The sequence below is a fragment of the Thamnophis elegans genome, chromosome 12 (genome assembly GCF_009769535.1).
Source record: "Thamnophis elegans isolate rThaEle1 chromosome 12, rThaEle1.pri, whole genome shotgun sequence".
In the NCBI taxonomy this organism is placed as follows: Eukaryota; Metazoa; Chordata; class Lepidosauria; order Squamata; family Colubridae; genus Thamnophis; species Thamnophis elegans.
The window spans coordinates 31593568-31611985 of NC_045552.1; the positions used below are offsets into that span (position 1 = coordinate 31593568).

At 42.3% G+C, this 18418-nt stretch overlaps 1 protein-coding gene across 1 annotated transcript; it reads right to left on the reverse strand.

The window, feature by feature from the left end:
• Positions 1 to 346: 346 nt before the first annotated feature.
• On the reverse strand, positions 347 to 15407 carry MRPS15 (mitochondrial ribosomal protein S15). Its single transcript, XM_032227801.1, has 8 exons — positions 15247 to 15407; positions 14435 to 14497; positions 13652 to 13727; positions 13321 to 13369; positions 11933 to 12017; positions 8090 to 8148; positions 1126 to 1317; positions 347 to 539 (listed from the first exon to the last, which is right to left on the reverse strand). Exons 1-8 carry the CDS (start codon positions 15341 to 15343, stop codon positions 429 to 431), a joined length of 732 nt encoding a protein of 243 aa, XP_032083692.1. The 5' UTR covers positions 15344 to 15407; the 3' UTR covers positions 347 to 428.
• Positions 15408 to 18418: the final 3011 nt, after the last annotated feature.

Genomic DNA, 18418 nt, shown 5'->3' on the forward strand with positions numbered 1-18418 from the left:
TTCTCACATCTACTGCGTATGCTGTAGATGAAGGATTTGCCGCCCAGACCAACTGTTCGGCATACCAGCCTGATGATGCTTTTTGAAGATGTCTCCCACATGACACCTGTGGGGTGTATTAATTGGACTATGGACTAAGGTTACCAGGGGGAAGGGGTTGGGTCACATATTGATATTTATGATTACGCACGCTTTTGCCTCAAACCTCGCTTTGCTTAGCTACTATCTACTCATGACCAGTAAAAGTACTCTTAATTCTGCAAAATGGAGTTGAGTGGTTTCTTTCTTGGTTACTGAGTGAAGCAGCCCTGACATGCGCATATTTGCACATAGACAGATGCAGATGAAAAGTTGGTGTTCAGTGTTTTATTATAAGATTTGTTCCTCAGTTTGAGATTCTCCTCCCATCAACAGAAGTTATGTCCAGCTCAGCCTGGGGTACCCTCCTTTGGCTGAGCCGGCTCCTTTATTCCTTCATCTTGCTTTTCCATCTGCTTCAATCTTTCCAGAGCTCTTAGCTTTTGCTTCTCTTTGTAGACCTGAATATTAATGGGAAGGAGATAATTAATTGGGGATTTAGCTGCCCAAATGTCCTTTCAGCCTGGAGAAATAAGCAGCTTCTGCTTCCACTGCCACCATACACGGAAGGTCTCCATTCCTATGTCTGCAACTGCTACAATAAGACAGTAAGGACCAAGCTATAATGTAGTCTGCCCCATTTTATCTGAATGTGAAACATAAAGCTAACTAAGAATGCTCAAAGGAATAAGCTCTGGCTCAATCATGCTATTTTCTGCAAAGATTAAGGCAGGGCAAGCTGCCCTCCACCCACAAGTTGCTCGCTGCTGCTGCTGAGGATGAACTGCTTTGCTTAGCCATGCCATTTAGGCTTTCCTACTCTTACATGCTGTCTTTACCCACCCACTCTAAAACTGGAGACATAAATGCTGTTCACCCATTGGACAGGATCCTTGTCAAATATGGCCTTCCAAGCCTCTTTCCTTGTCTGAAGCCTATGCAGAAGAGCAGAACATGCCCATCCGAAGCCAATTCTCTACGCTATAGAAGCTGCCGTTGCCTAAGGTGTTTCTGTAGGTCACCTTGGGCCAGCCATTCTTAACCTACCATGGCTCGAAATTCCTTCTTGACAGCTGCGCGCCGTGTGATTTTCCGCCGGTATTGTGGAGGCGGCGAGTACTCAATTTCCAGCTGCTTGCATGTGTTCTCAAAGGTATCATAGCGGCTATTACGCAGGTATTTCAGCAACACGGTCCGCCGGTCAGTGGCTATCATCATATGGGTAAGGTTAACCTTGTCCTAGAAAGTTGTAGTCTCTTCAGTGAATTATCCATGGATCCAAGTGTTTTAATTTTTCAACTTTCTGGTTATTAATTTACTGACAAATTGCAAGTTTATTGAAACACAGCAATAATTTGCTAGATAGAAAAATATTGTGTTGGGAAATAAGGAACATTATTTATTACACTGTGATCTGAGAACAGTATTAAAAATAAACTTTTGTACTTCTCAGAATTGGATCTAAAGTATGTATCATCTAGTTCAGAGGTGTCAAACCCAATTGCACTGTGGGCGTATTGCAATGTTTTTTACCTTTGCAAAGCCAGGGTGGGCGTGGCCTGCAAGGGCCATATCCAGCTCAAGAGCCACCAGTTTGACAGGCCTGGTCTAGTTTATGGGATACAGGCAATAGGATACTGGCTTGTAATGAGGTCATTGGATTAGAAATCCTGCCATAATATGCCAGAACTGACCAGGAGTTAGCAGGGAACACTGTTACTAGGTGACATAGTAACAATTCAGGCTGGTAACCTGAACTCCACCTTCTCTATCTTAATGTAAAGCTTTATGGTAGTGGTAGTCAATATTAATATATCTATTTGTTGACCTTGGTATTGGAAAACTGAAATTTTGAATGCTGGAGGAGTGCACGCAAAGAGCATGAATAATCAAATGAAATGACCAAGAGAAAAATAGCTATGATGTATCTTTGTGAAATGATGAAAGTGTGAAGATGTAATAGAGTTGAATGAAGATGGTCTACTCTTATTAAATTATTGGATGTTTAAAAAAGCAACAATACAAGAATGATAAAAAGTTCTCAATGTGATAGTAATTAGTTTTTGGTAGCATCAAGAATGAATTTTAATTGAAATATCTGATCATGCAATGGTAACTATGGATATGGAAATAGATTGTGATTATAAACAGGCAAGTAGATGGGAGAATGGATTTGAGAATTTTTAAAAATGAAGAGGTTTTAGAAAAAATGGAAGGAATTAAAAGTAATATGGCTTATAAATGAAGAGGGAGGTATTTGAATTTGAATTTGTGTTTATTTGTATGCCGCCCTTTTCCCTGGGGGGACTCAGGGCGGCTCACAATCAAAAGGAAGGGGGGAAACAGACTTTTACATATAGACAGTACATAATTAAAACGCAACATTCATACCATTCGGGCGGGTCACAATCTTTAGCCCCAGGCCTGACGGGATAGCCAGATTCTAAGGGCTGTGCGGAAGGTCTGGAGGGTGGTGAGGGTACGAAGCTCCACCGGGAGATCGTTCCATTGGGTCGGGGCTACCACCGAGAAGACTCTCCTCCGCGTGGTGGCCAGTTGGCATTGGCCAGCGGATGGAACTCGGAGGAGGCCTAAATGGTGAGATCTAATGGGTCGTGTGGAGGTGATCGGCAGTAGGCGGTCTCTCAAGTACCCAGATCCACTACCATGAAGGGCTTTATAGGTGGCAAGTAGCACCTTGAAGCGTATCCGGAGATCGACAGGTAGCCAGCGCAGCTCGCGGAGGATAGGTGTTACGTGGGTGAAGCGAGATACACCCACAATCGCTCGCGCGGCTGCATTCTGGACTAGCTGAAGTCGCCGAATACTCCTCAAGGGCAGCCCCATGTAGAGCACATTGCAGTACTCCAGCCTAGAGGTCACAAGGGCACGAGTGACTGTTGTGAGAGCCTCCCGGTTCAGGTAGGGGCGCAACTGGTGCACCAGGCGAACCTGGGCAAATGCCCCCCTGGTCACAGCTGACAAATGGTGTTCGAAAGTCAGCTGTGGGTCCAGGAGGACTCCCAAGTTGCGGACCCTGTCTGAGGGGTATAATATTTGACCGCCCAGCCTGAGAGATGGAATATTTGCCAAATTGGCGGGAGGGAAACACAACAGCCACTCGGTCTTATCCGGGTTGAGCACAAGTTTGTTAGCCCTCATCCAGTCCCTAACGGCTTCAAGTCCCTGGTTCATCACGTCCACCGCCATTGAGTTGGCACGGGGCGGACAGATACAGCTGGGTATCGTCCGCATATTGGTGGTATTTTATCCCGTGCCGCCGTATGATCTCGCCCAGCGGTTTCATGTAGATGTTGAAAAGTAGGGGAGACAGGACCGAACCCTGCGGCACCCCATATGTTAGGGGCCTAGGGTTCGATCTCTGCCCCCCAACTAACACCGACTGCGACCTGTCCAAGAGGTAAGAGGAGAACCACTGTAGAACAGTGCCTCCCACCCCCACTTCTCGCAGTCGTCGCAGAAGGATACCATGGTCGATGGTATCGAAAGCCGCTGAGAGGTCAAGTAGAACCAGGATGGAGGCATGGCCTCCATCCCTGGCTCTCCAGAGGTCATCGGTCAATGCGACCAAAGCGGTTTCTGTGCTGTAGCCAGGTCTGAAGCCGAACTGGAATGGGTCAAGATAGGTAGTATTATTATAGGTATAATATGGGATGCAATGAAAGCAGTAATGCGAGGTTTAACGATAAAATACTCTTACAAAAAAACAAAAAGAGAAATATATAAAGGAGGAGGAAATTGTGAACTAGAGAATAAATATATAGAAAATAGAGCGAATAGGATTATGTTACAACTATCAGCTAAAAGAAAAGAGTTGCAAAATATTGAGAAAGAACAGATTCAAAGAAATCTAATTTCTTAAATAGGGAATTTTATGAAAACAGTAATAAAAATTCTAGAATGCTGACTAGAGCCACACAAGCTAAAAAGGCAAAAATAAAGAACAACAAGGGGGAAAGATGTAATACGATGAGAGAAAAATTGTTGTTATTTCATAAGTTCTTTGAAAAGCTATATAAGGGAAATGACATAAATGTGAATGAAAGTCAGGCATATATGGAAATAAAATTAAATTGTAAAATTCAAGAAAATGATAAAGAAATAATGGAATCACAAATAGAAGAAAAGGAAATAGTGGAAGTTATTAATAAATTGAAAAAAGGTAAGACACCAGGGTTAAATGGATTAGGTATAGAATATTATAAAAATTTCAAAGGGCTATTGATGCCGAAGATGAAGATAATGTTTAATAAAATAATAGAAGGGGAAAATGTTCCATGTTCCTGGAAGCAATCCTTGATAATACTGATAGCAAAACCAGGTAAAGATTATACAAACCCAGGATCATATAGACCAATATCACTTATTAATCAGGATGCTAAGATTTTTACAGCAATATTGAATATATTTATAGAGAATTATATTAAAAATGACCAGTGTAAATTTATAAGAGGCTGACAAATCTAAGATACAGTAAGAAGGGTATTAAACATAGGTTATTATATAAAGAATCAAAAATTAAAGACGGGTGGGATAGGATACAATTCTTTATTGGCCAAGTGTGATTGGACACACAAGGAATTTGTCTTTGGTGCATAGGCTCTCAGTGTACATAAAATAAGCAATCAGTGTATCAGCATTAGATATATTTAAGGCCTTTGATTGTGTGGAATGGCCTACATTGAAGATATTAATTGAAAAGTTAGGTGTTGGGGGAGAAATTTAGGCAAGTGATAAATCAACTATATTCAAAGAATAAGGAGTATAGCCATAAATGATGGTGTTAGACCTTAAGATAGGGAACGAGACAGTGCTGCCCTTTATCCCCAGTTTTATTTGCATTATTGATGGAGGTTTTGGCAAATGCAATTAGAGAAGATTCATTGATTGAAGGAATTGGAGTACAGAAGAAAATTAAAATACATTTATTTGCAGATGGTACATTATTAACATTTCAAAATCCTGTAGTTATTTAGAGCAGTGTTTTTCAACATTTTTTGTGCAAAGGCACACTTTTTTCATGAAAAAAATCACGAGGCACACCACCATTAGAAAATGTTAAAAAAAATTAACTCTGTGCCTATATTGACTATATATAAAGTGTTTTTCCCACGGCATACCTTACACTATGTCACGGCACACTACTGTGCCGCGGCAGTGGTTGAAAAACACTGATTTAGAGGATATAGTTACACCTGAATGAATTTGGGAAATGTAGTGGATTACAAATAAACTGGAAAAAATCAGAAATAATATAATACAACTAAATAACATTTTAGCAGATATTAAATTAAATTGGTTGAATTTAATGCAATTAGAGAAATGGATAAAAGTGGAAGAAAGATTCAAGGAGAAAAATAGACAGCTAACAAAATTTTAAATGATTATAAAATAATGTGAGATGAATGAAGAATATATAGGGAAAGGAAGAAATGGGAAAATGTATAGAATATTAACTGAATTAGAAGGCAAAAGGTTTGAAATTAATTTGGGAATCAGATTTGGGAGAAATAAATGATGATGATTGGAAAAATATTTGGAATAGAAGAGTATATAAGAATGTCAGTTAGAGTTAAGGAAAATGGTTATAAAGTGATATGGAGGAGGTACCTAACACCACGTGAAATTAAACAGAAATTAAACAAATATTTGTTGGAGGTGCAAGAAAGAGGTTGGAATATATAAACATATGTGGTGGGATTGCGGTAGTGCACAAAAATATGGGATATGGTGTTTACAGAAATTAGAGCACTTTTGAATGTAAATTTAGGTATGTCACTGAGGATTACATTACTGTTGCTGGTGGAAAAACGGGATATAAATGAAACAAAAAAAGGAATTGATTGTAAACTTGACAATGGCAACTAGATTAGTGATGGCTAAATATTGGGGACGAAATTGGGATATTCAAAGAAATGAGTAGTATAATGAAATTTGGAGTATGACCACAAATGATAAATTAACAACAGAAATTGAATTTAAAAAGGGAATGATCAAAGCAAATAATTATAATGAAATATGGGGGGATTTTATAGAATTAGTGTTGGTGGAAGGCAAAGGAAATAAACCCACTCAAGAATATATGTTTTGGAGGGGATGAGCAAAATTGGAATATATTGTATATCTTTTAGTTGTTATAGATGAAGAAATATAGGGGTTAAAAAAAGCTCTCAGGGGGGGTATGGGTGCACTATAATATTTGTTTTTTCCCCTTTTTCTTTTCTCTTTCTTTCTTTGTATTTAATATGTTTGCATTATTTATATTTTTAAAAAGTTAAACAAAAATAAAAAAATAAAAAAAGAATGAATTTTGGGGAAAATTGGATATGGAAAGGAAAAAAACCAAAAGAAGTTGGAATGAGAGAAGAATAAATGTAGGAGAAAAAAGTCTGAATCCTGAATAATATTAGAAAACAGATTACTATTGCAACATGATGAATGGAAAGAGGATAGAGACGCTGCTTGAAAACAAGTGAAAAAAGTATCTCACAGAATTCCATGGTTGCATTAACAGAATCTATGAAGAATTATGCTTAGTTAAATGACAAAATGAAATGAAAATAAGACTACAAATGAGGCCAATTATAAAAAATTGAAAGTGAATGAAAAAGATGGCACGATGTGCATGGAGAAAAAAGACAGCTGCTAAGAAAGTGCTCCAAGAGAATAAAGAATGACATCAGAAGAAGTTAAGGGGGAAAAAAGTAATTTTGATGGAATTAAAAAAAATGTTTGGGACAAAACAAGGGAATACCAGTACAGTGAACAGAATTAAATAATAAAAGGGATAAATTGATTTATGAATGTTGCAGAACAGCAGTCATTCACCCTTATGACCAACGGCAGAGACACCCCAACATTCCCCCTGCCTATCTCTCCCCGCCTCCCCAGGGAACTAACAGGCACTGGGCCTGTGGAGACTCCCTCACTTTGCAAAGGTCTCAATGACCAATGGCGCGGTCTCCAGCCATTGTTTGCCTGCTCCCCGAGCGCCAACAGCAGAGCAGTGAGAGCAGAGACAGAGCAGGATGAACGGGCTCTGCTCAGCTTGGCTGACTCACCGAGGCTGCCTGTGCAGGAGACCCAATCCACCTTTGGAGTGCCAGGCAGCCTCGGTGAGCCTGAAGGAGCCCAAGATCACCTCCCTGAAGGCTTCCAAAAAGCTTCCGTACCAAAAGCTTTTGCTCTGGAAAATGGAAGCCTGCAGAGGTGCAATATTGCGTCCTTGAAGGCTTCCGTTCTCCAGCTTGGTCATACACAGTAGAGAATGAATGAAGATTGAATTGCAAAATGAGTATGTGAATGGGTTGTGAGAAAAGGAAGACTGAAAGTAAGACATGGTTGGATGCAGTTTGTGAAATCCTCAAAACAGATGTCTATGGAGATTCTCAATCATCCAGGTCATGGTTGTTCCAAAGGTGCTTTTTTTCAAAAGGCAACTAGACTTACTTGTTTTTTTCCTTGAAGATGTTTCGTTTCACATCCAAGATACTTCAATTAGAACTGAAAAAGTGAAACATCTTCAAGGAAAAATGAAGGTCCAGTTGCCTTTTGAAAAAAGCACCTTTGGGTCCTCAAAAAAGAAAAGCTCAGAATTTTAATGATGAAAGAACAATGTACAAAATGATAGGTGGACACGATGGCAGCAAGGATAGTTTGCAAGGTGAGAACAAAGCGGTGAGATATCGCCATTGGTTTTACTTCCCCCCCTTCTGTCATGCCTCCAGCTCTCTTCCCTTAAGGCACATCATCTAACTCCGTAAGAAAAGAATACTGTGAAGGGTATGCATCTGTGCTGAATTTTGCAATGTTCACTTGAAGAATGAAGCGCTTTGCATCTGAAGATACTTGTATTCAATAAGGACTGCCAAAAATCCAATTCTCTGTCATCCATTTGTTTGCAGTGCTTTTTAACAAAATCTGCTGACTTAGAAGACACGGTTTATAGAGGTTACATAACAAGCAGCTTAAACGCTTTGATGACTCATACCTTGGGGTGCATCTGCAGATGTTCTTTGAGGGTGCGGATCATGGCTGTCAAGTAGGCAACTAGAACATTAAGAAAAGAAGTTAGAAAAGCTCCCGTTATGTTTTCTTCTCCTATTTTAGAGAGTACACATGAACATTAGCAGCCAGACAACTTTTAAGAGGTGGAATTTCTTCTTGGTTACACATGGGCATAGAATTCCCGGTTGTTTCTGTGTTCTGCTGAAAGAAGGCAGAGTGAGTCTGGAGAGAAAGGTGGGAAAATAGGAAGTAGGACCATTTCAGCAGCATAATCAGCTCTACTGGGCATCTCAATTATTTCTAGTCCAACCAATCATAAGCACTATATTCTTTAAGAACTTTTTGTCCTCTTCCTTCTCGAATTCCTTTTCCTTTTATGTTACATTTTTTAATACAAAAAGTACGTAGATAGGTATCTGTATGATTACGATTGATCCTATTTTGTAAAATTATATTTTACATCCCTTTTAACAACATCTGTGCAAGATGATGCACACAATGCTCCCACTTCCTATTTGCCATGGAACAATAACCCTGTGAGGTGGATTGGGCTGGGAGAGTGCAGTTGTCCCAAAGTCACCCAGTTTTGTGCCTAAAGAAAGCTTGTGATCTCCTGGCCCCCTTAATCAATATTCTAAACTGTCTTATATAAGTTTTCAGGAAATTGTTTTGGCTGAAGTTTACAACCAAACTTCATAGGCATAATGTGAGGTTTATCTAAACAGGCATAAATTGGTGGCTGCCACACCCACAGAGGGTAAATCTCCTCCATCTCCTTTGACTTATCCTTTCAAAGATCTGTGAACCAGGCACCACTTTTCTCAGAAAGGAACAGAGCAATTTATTTGCTCCTGGGTAAATGGTGAAATTATTGTTGAATATAATTCAGATTTGCTTGAGGAGGGGGAAGAAGCATTCATTTTGGATGTCATGCCAAATTCCTACCAAGCTGGCACACAAGGCCCTGAGTCTGACACACAGGGACCCTAAAGCGGAGCCTCCTTATAGCCGCCTGCCCAAAAGGCAAATGTCAAAGAAAGTTTTCTCAAGGCAACAACTTGGATAGCAATTCTATGCGATGTTATCATTTGTGCAGCAGGATTCAGTTGAAGTTTGACTGTACTCTGGAGTTATTGCCTCAGTGGGATCTTGAAACCTGCATGAAGCTGCAGGAAATGAACTCACTCTTTCACCGCCACCCAGGCCACCCCACTGCTCCAGTGGCTGCCCAGCCTCTTCCCCCCCTCCCGCCCTCAAGCAGAATTTGTCTTGCTTTAACTTAAAATCTGTTATTTAATGAATATGCTATTTCTTTATTGAATTTATGGAGGAAAAAAATGGAAGTCCAAGGAAGAACTTCCACCCGAGAAAGCATCTCAGACAAGACTCTCCTTAGTTCCCATGAAGATTGGGAGGGGGCACATTTAGACTCGCAAGATTGTGTTACTTCACAATAAAAGTAGTATAAGCATCCACAACTTTGGTTTTCTATGCTGGTCTAGCTCAAAGAGCTGAGAGCATATGATGGCATTCCCCGCTCCCCCTTTAACAGTATTTTCTTTCATCTGCCTTCATAAGATTAAGTTTCTACCCCCTAGCATTCTTCTTCTGGAAGGTTTTTTAAAATATATATATATATGTGCCCAGAATGGTGCCGACTACTCAAGGTGAGGTCTGAATGAGTGCAATTAAAGCAGAACACCATGGAACTCTTCTTTCTTGTGTTCTGGAAATTATACTTTTATTGATGCTACTTAAACTGTTTTTGCTTATTTATGGCCACAAAACTGACTCATGTAGGTTACAGTCACCTGCACTTGCAGGGTATTTTTTCCCATGTAGTTACTGCTAGGCCCACTTTCTCCCATCCTCTTCCAATGCATCTCAGTTCTATTTCCTGCAAGAGTTTGCAGTTGTCTGTTTGAATGCAAACATACATTCTAATCCTGTTTCTCTAAAAATATCAACACTGTTTGTTTCAGATTTGTTTCCATTTGAGTGCACTAGTTATTGAATCCAATTCTGAATTGGATTGCAAATGTAATAAGCATCATCATCCATTGGATTAATAAAGAGCAAGGACAAGACCAAACTCTGCAGCTCTCTACTTTGTCTCCAGGAACAGCAGATGAACCCCAAGTACAATTTTCAAGTCCAACTTCTAGCCACTTCATGCCAACACTGTAGGATGCGAGAGGCATGGGGCAGCTCTGCACTCTCCTTCTATAACCGCCAGGCAACCTCAAGACCCATTTGTAAGTTCCTACTTGATTAACCTGAATGTCAAAAATGATATTTTGTCAAACATGTTTTTTTAATCAAGAGCATTTCTACCACCAAGGTATGTTAATGAAAAACTGATATATCAGCTTGACAATGTTTGTCACACTTTTGTTTCATTTGTGATCTCAGAATGCATATATGACACAAATTTCCCCCCACAATAATCCTGTGTGGGAGGTTTGGCTGAAGGAGAATGGCCACCCATTGTCACCCATGAGCTTCCGTGATTGGGGTGGATCAATCCAACACTTTTAACCTACCACACCATATTTGTATGTGTGATTTAATTATTTTTTAAAAAATAACCTTACTCCAACAGACTGATAGCTTATCCATACTGACTTCTGGCAACTAGCATGTTTTTTTACGTGTGCATCTAATGTAAGCCCCCCCCCAATAAGCCCTACTTAAGGTGGCGTAGCCAGCCACCTGCCCATTCCATCTCATTGTTTGTGGTGCTGTGCCCGTGGGGGTGAGGGGCTGCCCCATGGGCCCCGCACTGGCTTCTCCCAGTGCCCCTGCAGCCAGGCTATCCATGCTCTGACACCTGCCTCGCAGCAGCAGCACCAGCAAATATATGCAGCATAAACTGTGGCCGCCGGCCCACGTCTTCTTTCTCATGGCTGCTATGGAGCAGGAAGCTGAGCGGTGCATCAGTGCCGCAGCTGCCAGTCTGCGGGAGCCCTGAGTTAAGCCAGTGTGGGGCGCGTGGGGCTGCTCCATCAACCCCTGCCTTGCCTCATGGCTGCGGCACCAGTGTGTTGCTCAGTCTCCTGCTCCATTGTGGCTGCAATCAAGCAGAAGAAGTGGGCCAGTGGTCATGTAGGGTCTTGATGGGGTTGTTGGAGCCACTGCCATGAGGCAAGGCAGATGTCAGGGCTTTGGTGACCTGGCTACAGGAGCCCTGAGGCAAGCCAATACAGGGCACGTGTAGCAGCTCCACCCCTCTGCCTCACAATGGCGGCACTGGCGTGCCACACAGCCTCCTGCCGCACTGCAAGCAAAAACAATTTGGTGCCATGTACATAGGGGGTGGGGGGGAATAACCCCCTCCCCAATAAGTCCTAATGCTTATTTTGGGCCCCAAAAGAAAATAATACTTGGGAAAATATTTTTGGGAAAACACGGGTAACTTTGTGATTTTATTCTAATCACCTACATTCTAAACTTAGAGGTCATTAAAACATATACATTCTCATTAGTCCTACAAAGCAACTGAATTCAATTATACTGACAGAAGTATAGACCATGAGATTGGGAAAATAGAAAGAAGACACATAAATTCTTTTACATGAAAAGGAATGAGTCAACTTCCAGATGTTTCCAACAATACTTCACATCTCATCCTTCTACAAACACAGCTACTGTATTGGTGATTTTTTCCTTCTGTTTGACCAGTCTCCAAGAACAGTAAGAAATTGAAAATCAAAACTCTCCAGATGTCCATTAGGCCCTTCCAAAAACACAATGAGGTGATGCCCACAGTCTCCCTGGCAACCATAGAGCTAAGAGGGAGGAGGGATAGCTTCCACTTTCTTCCCACCTTGAACCTCTGCAGATCCACAATCATTTGGGTTCCTGCGGACTTTGGCTGCTAGCTGCTCCTTCTTCATTTTCACTTTTTCCTTCTACAGGCACAAGCAAACATTGGGGAATGGAAATCAATAGATAAAAAGTATAGTTTGTTGTACATTTCACAGTTTCTCAACAAGTATAGTATGGTAGTACTGCTCCATCTAGGGCTTCAGATGAAAATCCTGAGGTAAAGAGCCTCAAAGTTACTTGCTTACTGTAGAACAGTGTTTTTCAACCACTGTGCCGCGGCACACTAGTGTGCCGTGACATAGTGTAAGGTGTGCCGTGGGAGAATTACTTTATATATAGTCAATATAGGCACAGAGTTAAAATTTTTTAACATTTTCTAATGGTGGTGTGCCTCGTGATTTTTTTCATGAAAAAAGTGTGCCTTTGCACAAAAAAGGTTGAAAAACACTGTAGAAGAAAGTGGGAATTTTGCTGTCATGTAGGGACTGTTCACACTTAATCACATCTGTTGCAACTGAGATTTGTAAAGCATGCTAAGATTCTTTTCATTCAAATTTTTTTATTACAACTGTTGTGGCTTGATATTATTGTACTAACCAAGTTTATGATTAAGAAGAATTATACAAACTCAGAAATGGGTTGATTTGGTCACCTGATTAAGTATGTTCTGCACACACAGTCATGAAGGACAATGAAGGTTCACAAATATCATGGCTGTTGGTATACTGTACAGGCAGTCCTTAGGTTACAACAGCAGTTGGGACCAGGAATTCTGTTGCTAAGTAATGCAGTTGTAAAGTGTGCCACGTAATCACATCATTTAACAATAGCAATTCCAGTAATCATGGCTGTTATCATGAGGTCTGCAATTGTAGATTGTTGATTGTAGATTAAATGGACCTACAGTATGTAAAATCTGGCATTAAACTGTAGTATTAACATAGGATATTGCTTGTTTTGTATGCAGATCAGGCACTTACTTGAGGCCACATAATTGTAATCCAGTTCAATGCAGTCCTCCTGCAACACTCTGCCGGTCGAAAAGTGCAGAGGCTCAGCACAGCCTGTTTTCAGCTGGCAGAGTGCTGCAGGAGGCCAAAAATGGGCTGCGGAAGGGCCGCATACGCCCCCCTGCAGTCTGTTTTAGCCAGCAGAGGCACTGCAGGCAGTCCTTTGATATTTTGAGGCCGGCCCTGTGGGCCAGATTTAAGCACCCTGCAGGCTGCATCCCTTGAGTTTGATGCCCTTGCTCTAAAACAATAAAAAAGAGTTTTGGTAGCTCCTGTGATGTTTGTTCCCTGACGTAAGGTGATCTGAAGAATTATTTGGTAGTAGTATTTGCTCCTAAATCCCAAACTTTCTATAAAAGGAAAACAAAAAACTAACCTGGCTTGCCATTTCCAGAGACAGCATTCTTCTGACAACATCATCCACCCTGCAGGAAAGCACAGAGTCTCCCTGGATTTATTTATTTTTAAAAAATCTCCTGAGGGGCTTAGCATTTGCCATTGGCCTCAAATGGTTTTAGAATGTAGCAAAGGAAATGCTGAAAGGGCCATCTTTTCCAGAGAATATTAACAGAGCATATATGAAGGGTGGGCATTTTGTAAGATTGTATCTTGGGAGCTTTTTTTCTTCCAACTGTAAAATAAGGTAGGTGACAGAATTGTCACTAAAAGGTACACACTCATTTCCCACCAATCCCTGCAAATCTTACTTGTCTACAGCTGAGACATTGGCATAATCTCTCCTCAACATTGTATCAGGCAGATCATCTAGATGGCTGGGGGTAGCTGAAAAGAAAGAAAGAATTCTTCTCGATATACATTTTTGTTCAGCAATTATTTTTTCAATAACGGGCAGTATCTGTACAAGATACCTGTAGATGCTCCCAAAATGGATTTTCAAGGTCCTTCTCAATTTTCTGCTGGTAAGGAGAAAGAAGGAAGTGGAAGAAAATTGCTAACTAAGATCAGTTGCTCAGAAGTCAGAAGTAAATCCAGCTCTCCATTTTTTTGAGCCAATGTGTCTATTGATATGAAAAGGAAGGGAGGTATCACAGTTTACTCCTATCACCTTTAATTTTAGCAATAGCAATATAGCAATAGCAGTAGACTTATATACCGCTTCATAGGCCTTTCAGGCCTCTCTAAGCGGTTTACAGAGAGTCAGCATATTGCCCCCAACAATCTGGGTCCTCATTTTACCCACCTCAGAAGGATGGAAGGCTGAGTCAACCCTGAGCCGGTGAGATTTGAACCACTGACCTGCTGATCTAGCAGTAGCCTGCAGTGCTGCATTTAACCACTGCGCCACCTTGGCTCATTTTCCCATTTCAATGGATCAGGTCTTGGGATTATGGACAAATGTTCAAATCCACAAAATAAAACATCCTCAGCAACCTGACTCCAAACCAACCATTGCTTATTTAATTTATGGTCTGCCTTTCCACCCATAGAAGGCATAATGAGAACAAAGCTGAACAATTTAAAATACTTACGTTCTTTTTTTTTCCGGACAGGCCTGGCATATTCTCTGACTATTTGGAGAAAAGGGCTCTTCCCTGAAAAGACAAAAAATGCAAAACCAGTTCAAAACAACACACTGGGCAATGCAGTAACATCTTCTTGCTGGAAGTCATGTAGTGACAAAAAATAACTTGACTCCCCTTTAATGTTTGGGGACATTAAGCAGCCTGTCCGCCTAAAACAAGCACTATATGGAGAGCGAAGAACCAGCTGGTTTTTTTTCTTGCCTGCCGTTCAAGAACAAGGAGAGGAAGAAAAAAGGCTAACAAGCCAGGTGACTGCTTGTTTTTAACCTCAGGACGGTGTTTTCGAGACATCTTTATACGCATGATCGTGGTTGATTCAACAAAAGAGCTGGGTTCCCGGACACACAAAACTGAAACAGGGCAGGAGAATTTATACCGTGTACGGCTAGATGTTATTCGGTTCCTGCCCTCTATTAACCCAGCCTACAGAGAGGCGCCCAGGGAAGAGAACCCAGTGCAAAGCCTTCTTCCTCCCGCCCTCTGCGAATCAGGTGCGGGCGACGCCACGAACCTCCCTCCGGCCCAACCAGGCCGCGATCCTCCACGCCAGAAATGGGGCCAATCGAGAAGAAGCTCCAGGCGGGCAGCTCCATCGTAGCCAAGGCCGAATGGACCCCTCCATCCCCGCATTCTGCACTCGTGCAGGCACAGCAACATGGGTGCTGTAGTCCGACAGATGAGGGGGAAGGGTGTAGAGGCAGGGCAGAGAGAGGGGTGTTGCCCCACGTCGGTCTGGCCGCCCGCTAACCCTTCCTCACCCGGCCTTTGAAGCGTGTCCTCCGCCGGTCCCGCGACGAGCTTGGGGCGGCTTCCCCCGGTGAGCGCAAAAGCGCCGCGCAGCACCAGCCGCAGCATCGCCACCGCTCACGGGCAGGGCGCCGCCATCTTGCGCATCAGAGGGCGCGCCGAGAGGACTGAGTGCGGCGCGTAGGGAGGGGCCGGCAGAGTCGCGCATGCGCCGTGGCTCAGCGGAAGGGGGTGGGAAGATGGCGGCGTTTGATTTTGATCTGTTGAGTTGTTGCCGGAGAGCAAGTGAAATCAATTGAAAGAGACCTTGTAGGTCATCTAGTCCAACCCCCGCCCACGCAGGAGACCCTACACCATATCTGACAGATGGCAGTCCAGTCTTTCCTTGAAAGCTTCCAGTGGTGAATCCAGTTCCACCCTCGCACCGTACATGGCATCATTTAATGATCTGAATTGAGAATTGTACCCTGCTGTATGTGTGCCTTTTCAGAGAGGCTGAGAGTTAACATATTGTAGACAATCCCAAAAGTTGTTTCTTTTTAGTTTGAAAAGTGAGTTGGCATATGGCATTCAGTGGCAGCAGGTTTCTGAGATGCAGTTTTGCAGTTCCCTGAGGAAGGGAAATGACCAGACAATACCAGTCATTGTCCTTGACATTTTGTGATTCTTTGCTTAAAAGTCCTTCTGTCCTGTTTTATTCAGGGATGCTAAAGAAAATGGAGATTGACAAAGCAGTTGGTTTTGTCAAAAGTTGCAATGCAAATGTTCAGTGATGTTAACAGACGGGCGAATTGTGACTCTTTTGGTGCCTTCATTGCAAAACGCTTGAAGAGCATAAATCAGGAAAGCAGACATAATCACAGACACGGTGGTGACAAAAGAATGGCTGCTATATCATAATGCCCGAGTGTGAGAGAGACTACTGGCCTTCAAGCTGCCTTTCTAAAGTTGGCAGGTGCTGCTGCTGTCCCCAGTGTCAAAGCCATTAATGGTACTGTTCACAAGAACAGTAGGAGGGCTGTGTTATTTCATGTAGAGGGTCTTGAAGGCAGCATCAAAAATTTTCTGATGGCTTTTGCAAGCTTGGCTGGTCTAATAGCAAGCTTGGCTTAGTTTATCCGGTAAGCCAAAGGGGGCACCTCTAAGTCGAGCCAGCTTGGACTTCTCTGTTCCTGCTGCAAATAGAAAATTGGGCTAAAAAGACTGAAACCCCACACAGCATGTGTTCTTGCTGTGTGGGGGTTCAGTCCTTTTAGCTCAATTTGGCTAATCCTGGATGGCCTTGGACTTTCTGGGTGGTTAGAGAACTGAACAGTAACAAAGGATTAGACATCCTGCATCCCACAACTAGAAGTCAGGAATAGGGATGGCCTGGAGCAAATAAAATGTGTATTAGGTAACTTTGGAAGCATTAGCCAAATCTTAGGAACAGGGACAGCTATAAACCAACAGAACAATTGTTACATCCTTATTAAAACCAATCCAGAGGAGCCATTTGTATACAGGCCAATGCCAGCGATGTACTAGTGGGGGCAGTTCTATTCCAAAGGAATGCCAAAGAGGAATTACAACTCTGTGTTTACATGTCTCGCAGGTTGTCCTGACACTGAAAGAGTTTGGGTAATCTGAGAGAAGGCGCCTTACACAGTCCGATGGGCTCTCCCAACATGGAGACAGTTCCTGGAAGTTAGCAAGATCCCCTTCGAGGTCTGGATGGACCATAAGAACCTAGAAGCGCTGAAAGCCCCCCTCCCTCCCAAAGCTGTCTCCTAAGCAGGTCCAGTGGGCCCAGTACTTCAACCGGTTTAACTTCACTCTCCGGTATCTGCCAGGGAGGAAAAACATCCTTGCAGATGCACTCTCCCACATGCCGCAGCACAATAGCGCCCGAGAGGGAATGGTGACGTCCATCATACAATTAAAGCAGCCTGCAGCACTTGCTCTCACCCAACAAGCAATGTCTGGCCGGAGCCAACCCAAGACTTGGGGCAACCCTTAAAGATGCCCTAGTAAGAGATGAGTAGTTCCAGCAGCACCAAGATGACCTATCTGTGAGGGAGGGGCTGTTGTGGAAAGGCACAAAAATGTATGTCCCAGCTAGCCAGCAGACCTGGATTGTACAGAAGAGTCACGATGCCAGGGCATCAGGACATTTAGGGCTCATAAAGGCCGTGCAAGAGATGAGACAATTCTGGTGGGCAAAAATGAAAAAGGACAGAGGCTTATATGGCCAGCCGTGTACGCTTCAATAAAATGAATGCCTGGTTACTGCAGCTGGTAGCCAACCCGATGAACCCCTGGGAGGAGATCTCCATTGACTTTAGAGCACAGGATAGACTACGGCATTCACTTTAATGGGCAGCTGTCAATCCAATCTATGGCTCTGGAGTGTCCCACTCCACAGACGCATCGAATTGGAAAAAGGAGCACATATTCATCTTTCCCCTGGTGGATCCTGAAAGCACAGGGTTTTATGGCTTCCCCAGGCCAGGGGAAAGATGAATATGTGCCCCTTTTTCTAATTTGACGTCTCTGGAGCGGGACACAGGCTGGGTGAAAAGCAGTTCTGCATTCACTATAAAGAGCCTCTTCAGAAGCCAAACATAGGCCTTGGATTGACTCTGATTTGGTGTTGATGTTAAATACCGACAGTACATCAATTTATACAAATTCATAATCACTTTTTTATAACTACAATATAATTCAATGTTAATTTCCCACAAATCATTTTCATACTCTTGTCAAGTTTTATCCTCATTTTTCTTCCAATGCATCAATGAAATTATCAACAGGTTAAGGATATGATTATATATCCAATGAGTTAGTTACTAGAGTACCACCAATTTATCAGTGAATATACATATATAATACTATGAAAAAAGTACAAATGAAGCCTTAATGCAAGATATACCTTGTAGCTCCCATCCATCTGTTCTTATATATGAGATTGCTAAACAGGACACCTTTATGTTGGTCTGTATTTATTCATACTCTATTGAGAAACCATCAATACTTTTTTTCCTGGAAGCTGGTAATCTTTTAAAATCGGGGCGACTGGATGGAGCTGAGCATTTACTGGCCAGATGCCCCTCCTGACACCTCATGGAGTTCACAGCAGATATTATTTCTTTGCATCCTAAAAGAGAAGCATCTGCCGGTTTCAGCCTTCTGAATGGGAGAACT

Excerpts from the sequence above, each read along its gene's own strand:
- MRPS15 (XM_032227801.1), bottom strand. The coding sequence starts at position 15,343 with ATGCTGCGGCTGGTGCTGCGCGGCGCTTTTGCGCTCACCGGGGGAAGC. Across the intron at positions 13,370-13,651 it reads AATGTCTCAGCTGTAGACAA|GGTGGATGATGTTGTCAGAA; the intron begins GTAAGATTTGCA and ends GCTTTCCTGCAG. Across the intron at positions 8,149-11,932 it reads TGGATCTGCAGAGGTTCAAG|TTGCCTACTTGACAGCCATG; the intron begins GTGGGAAGAAAG and ends TTAATGTTCTAG.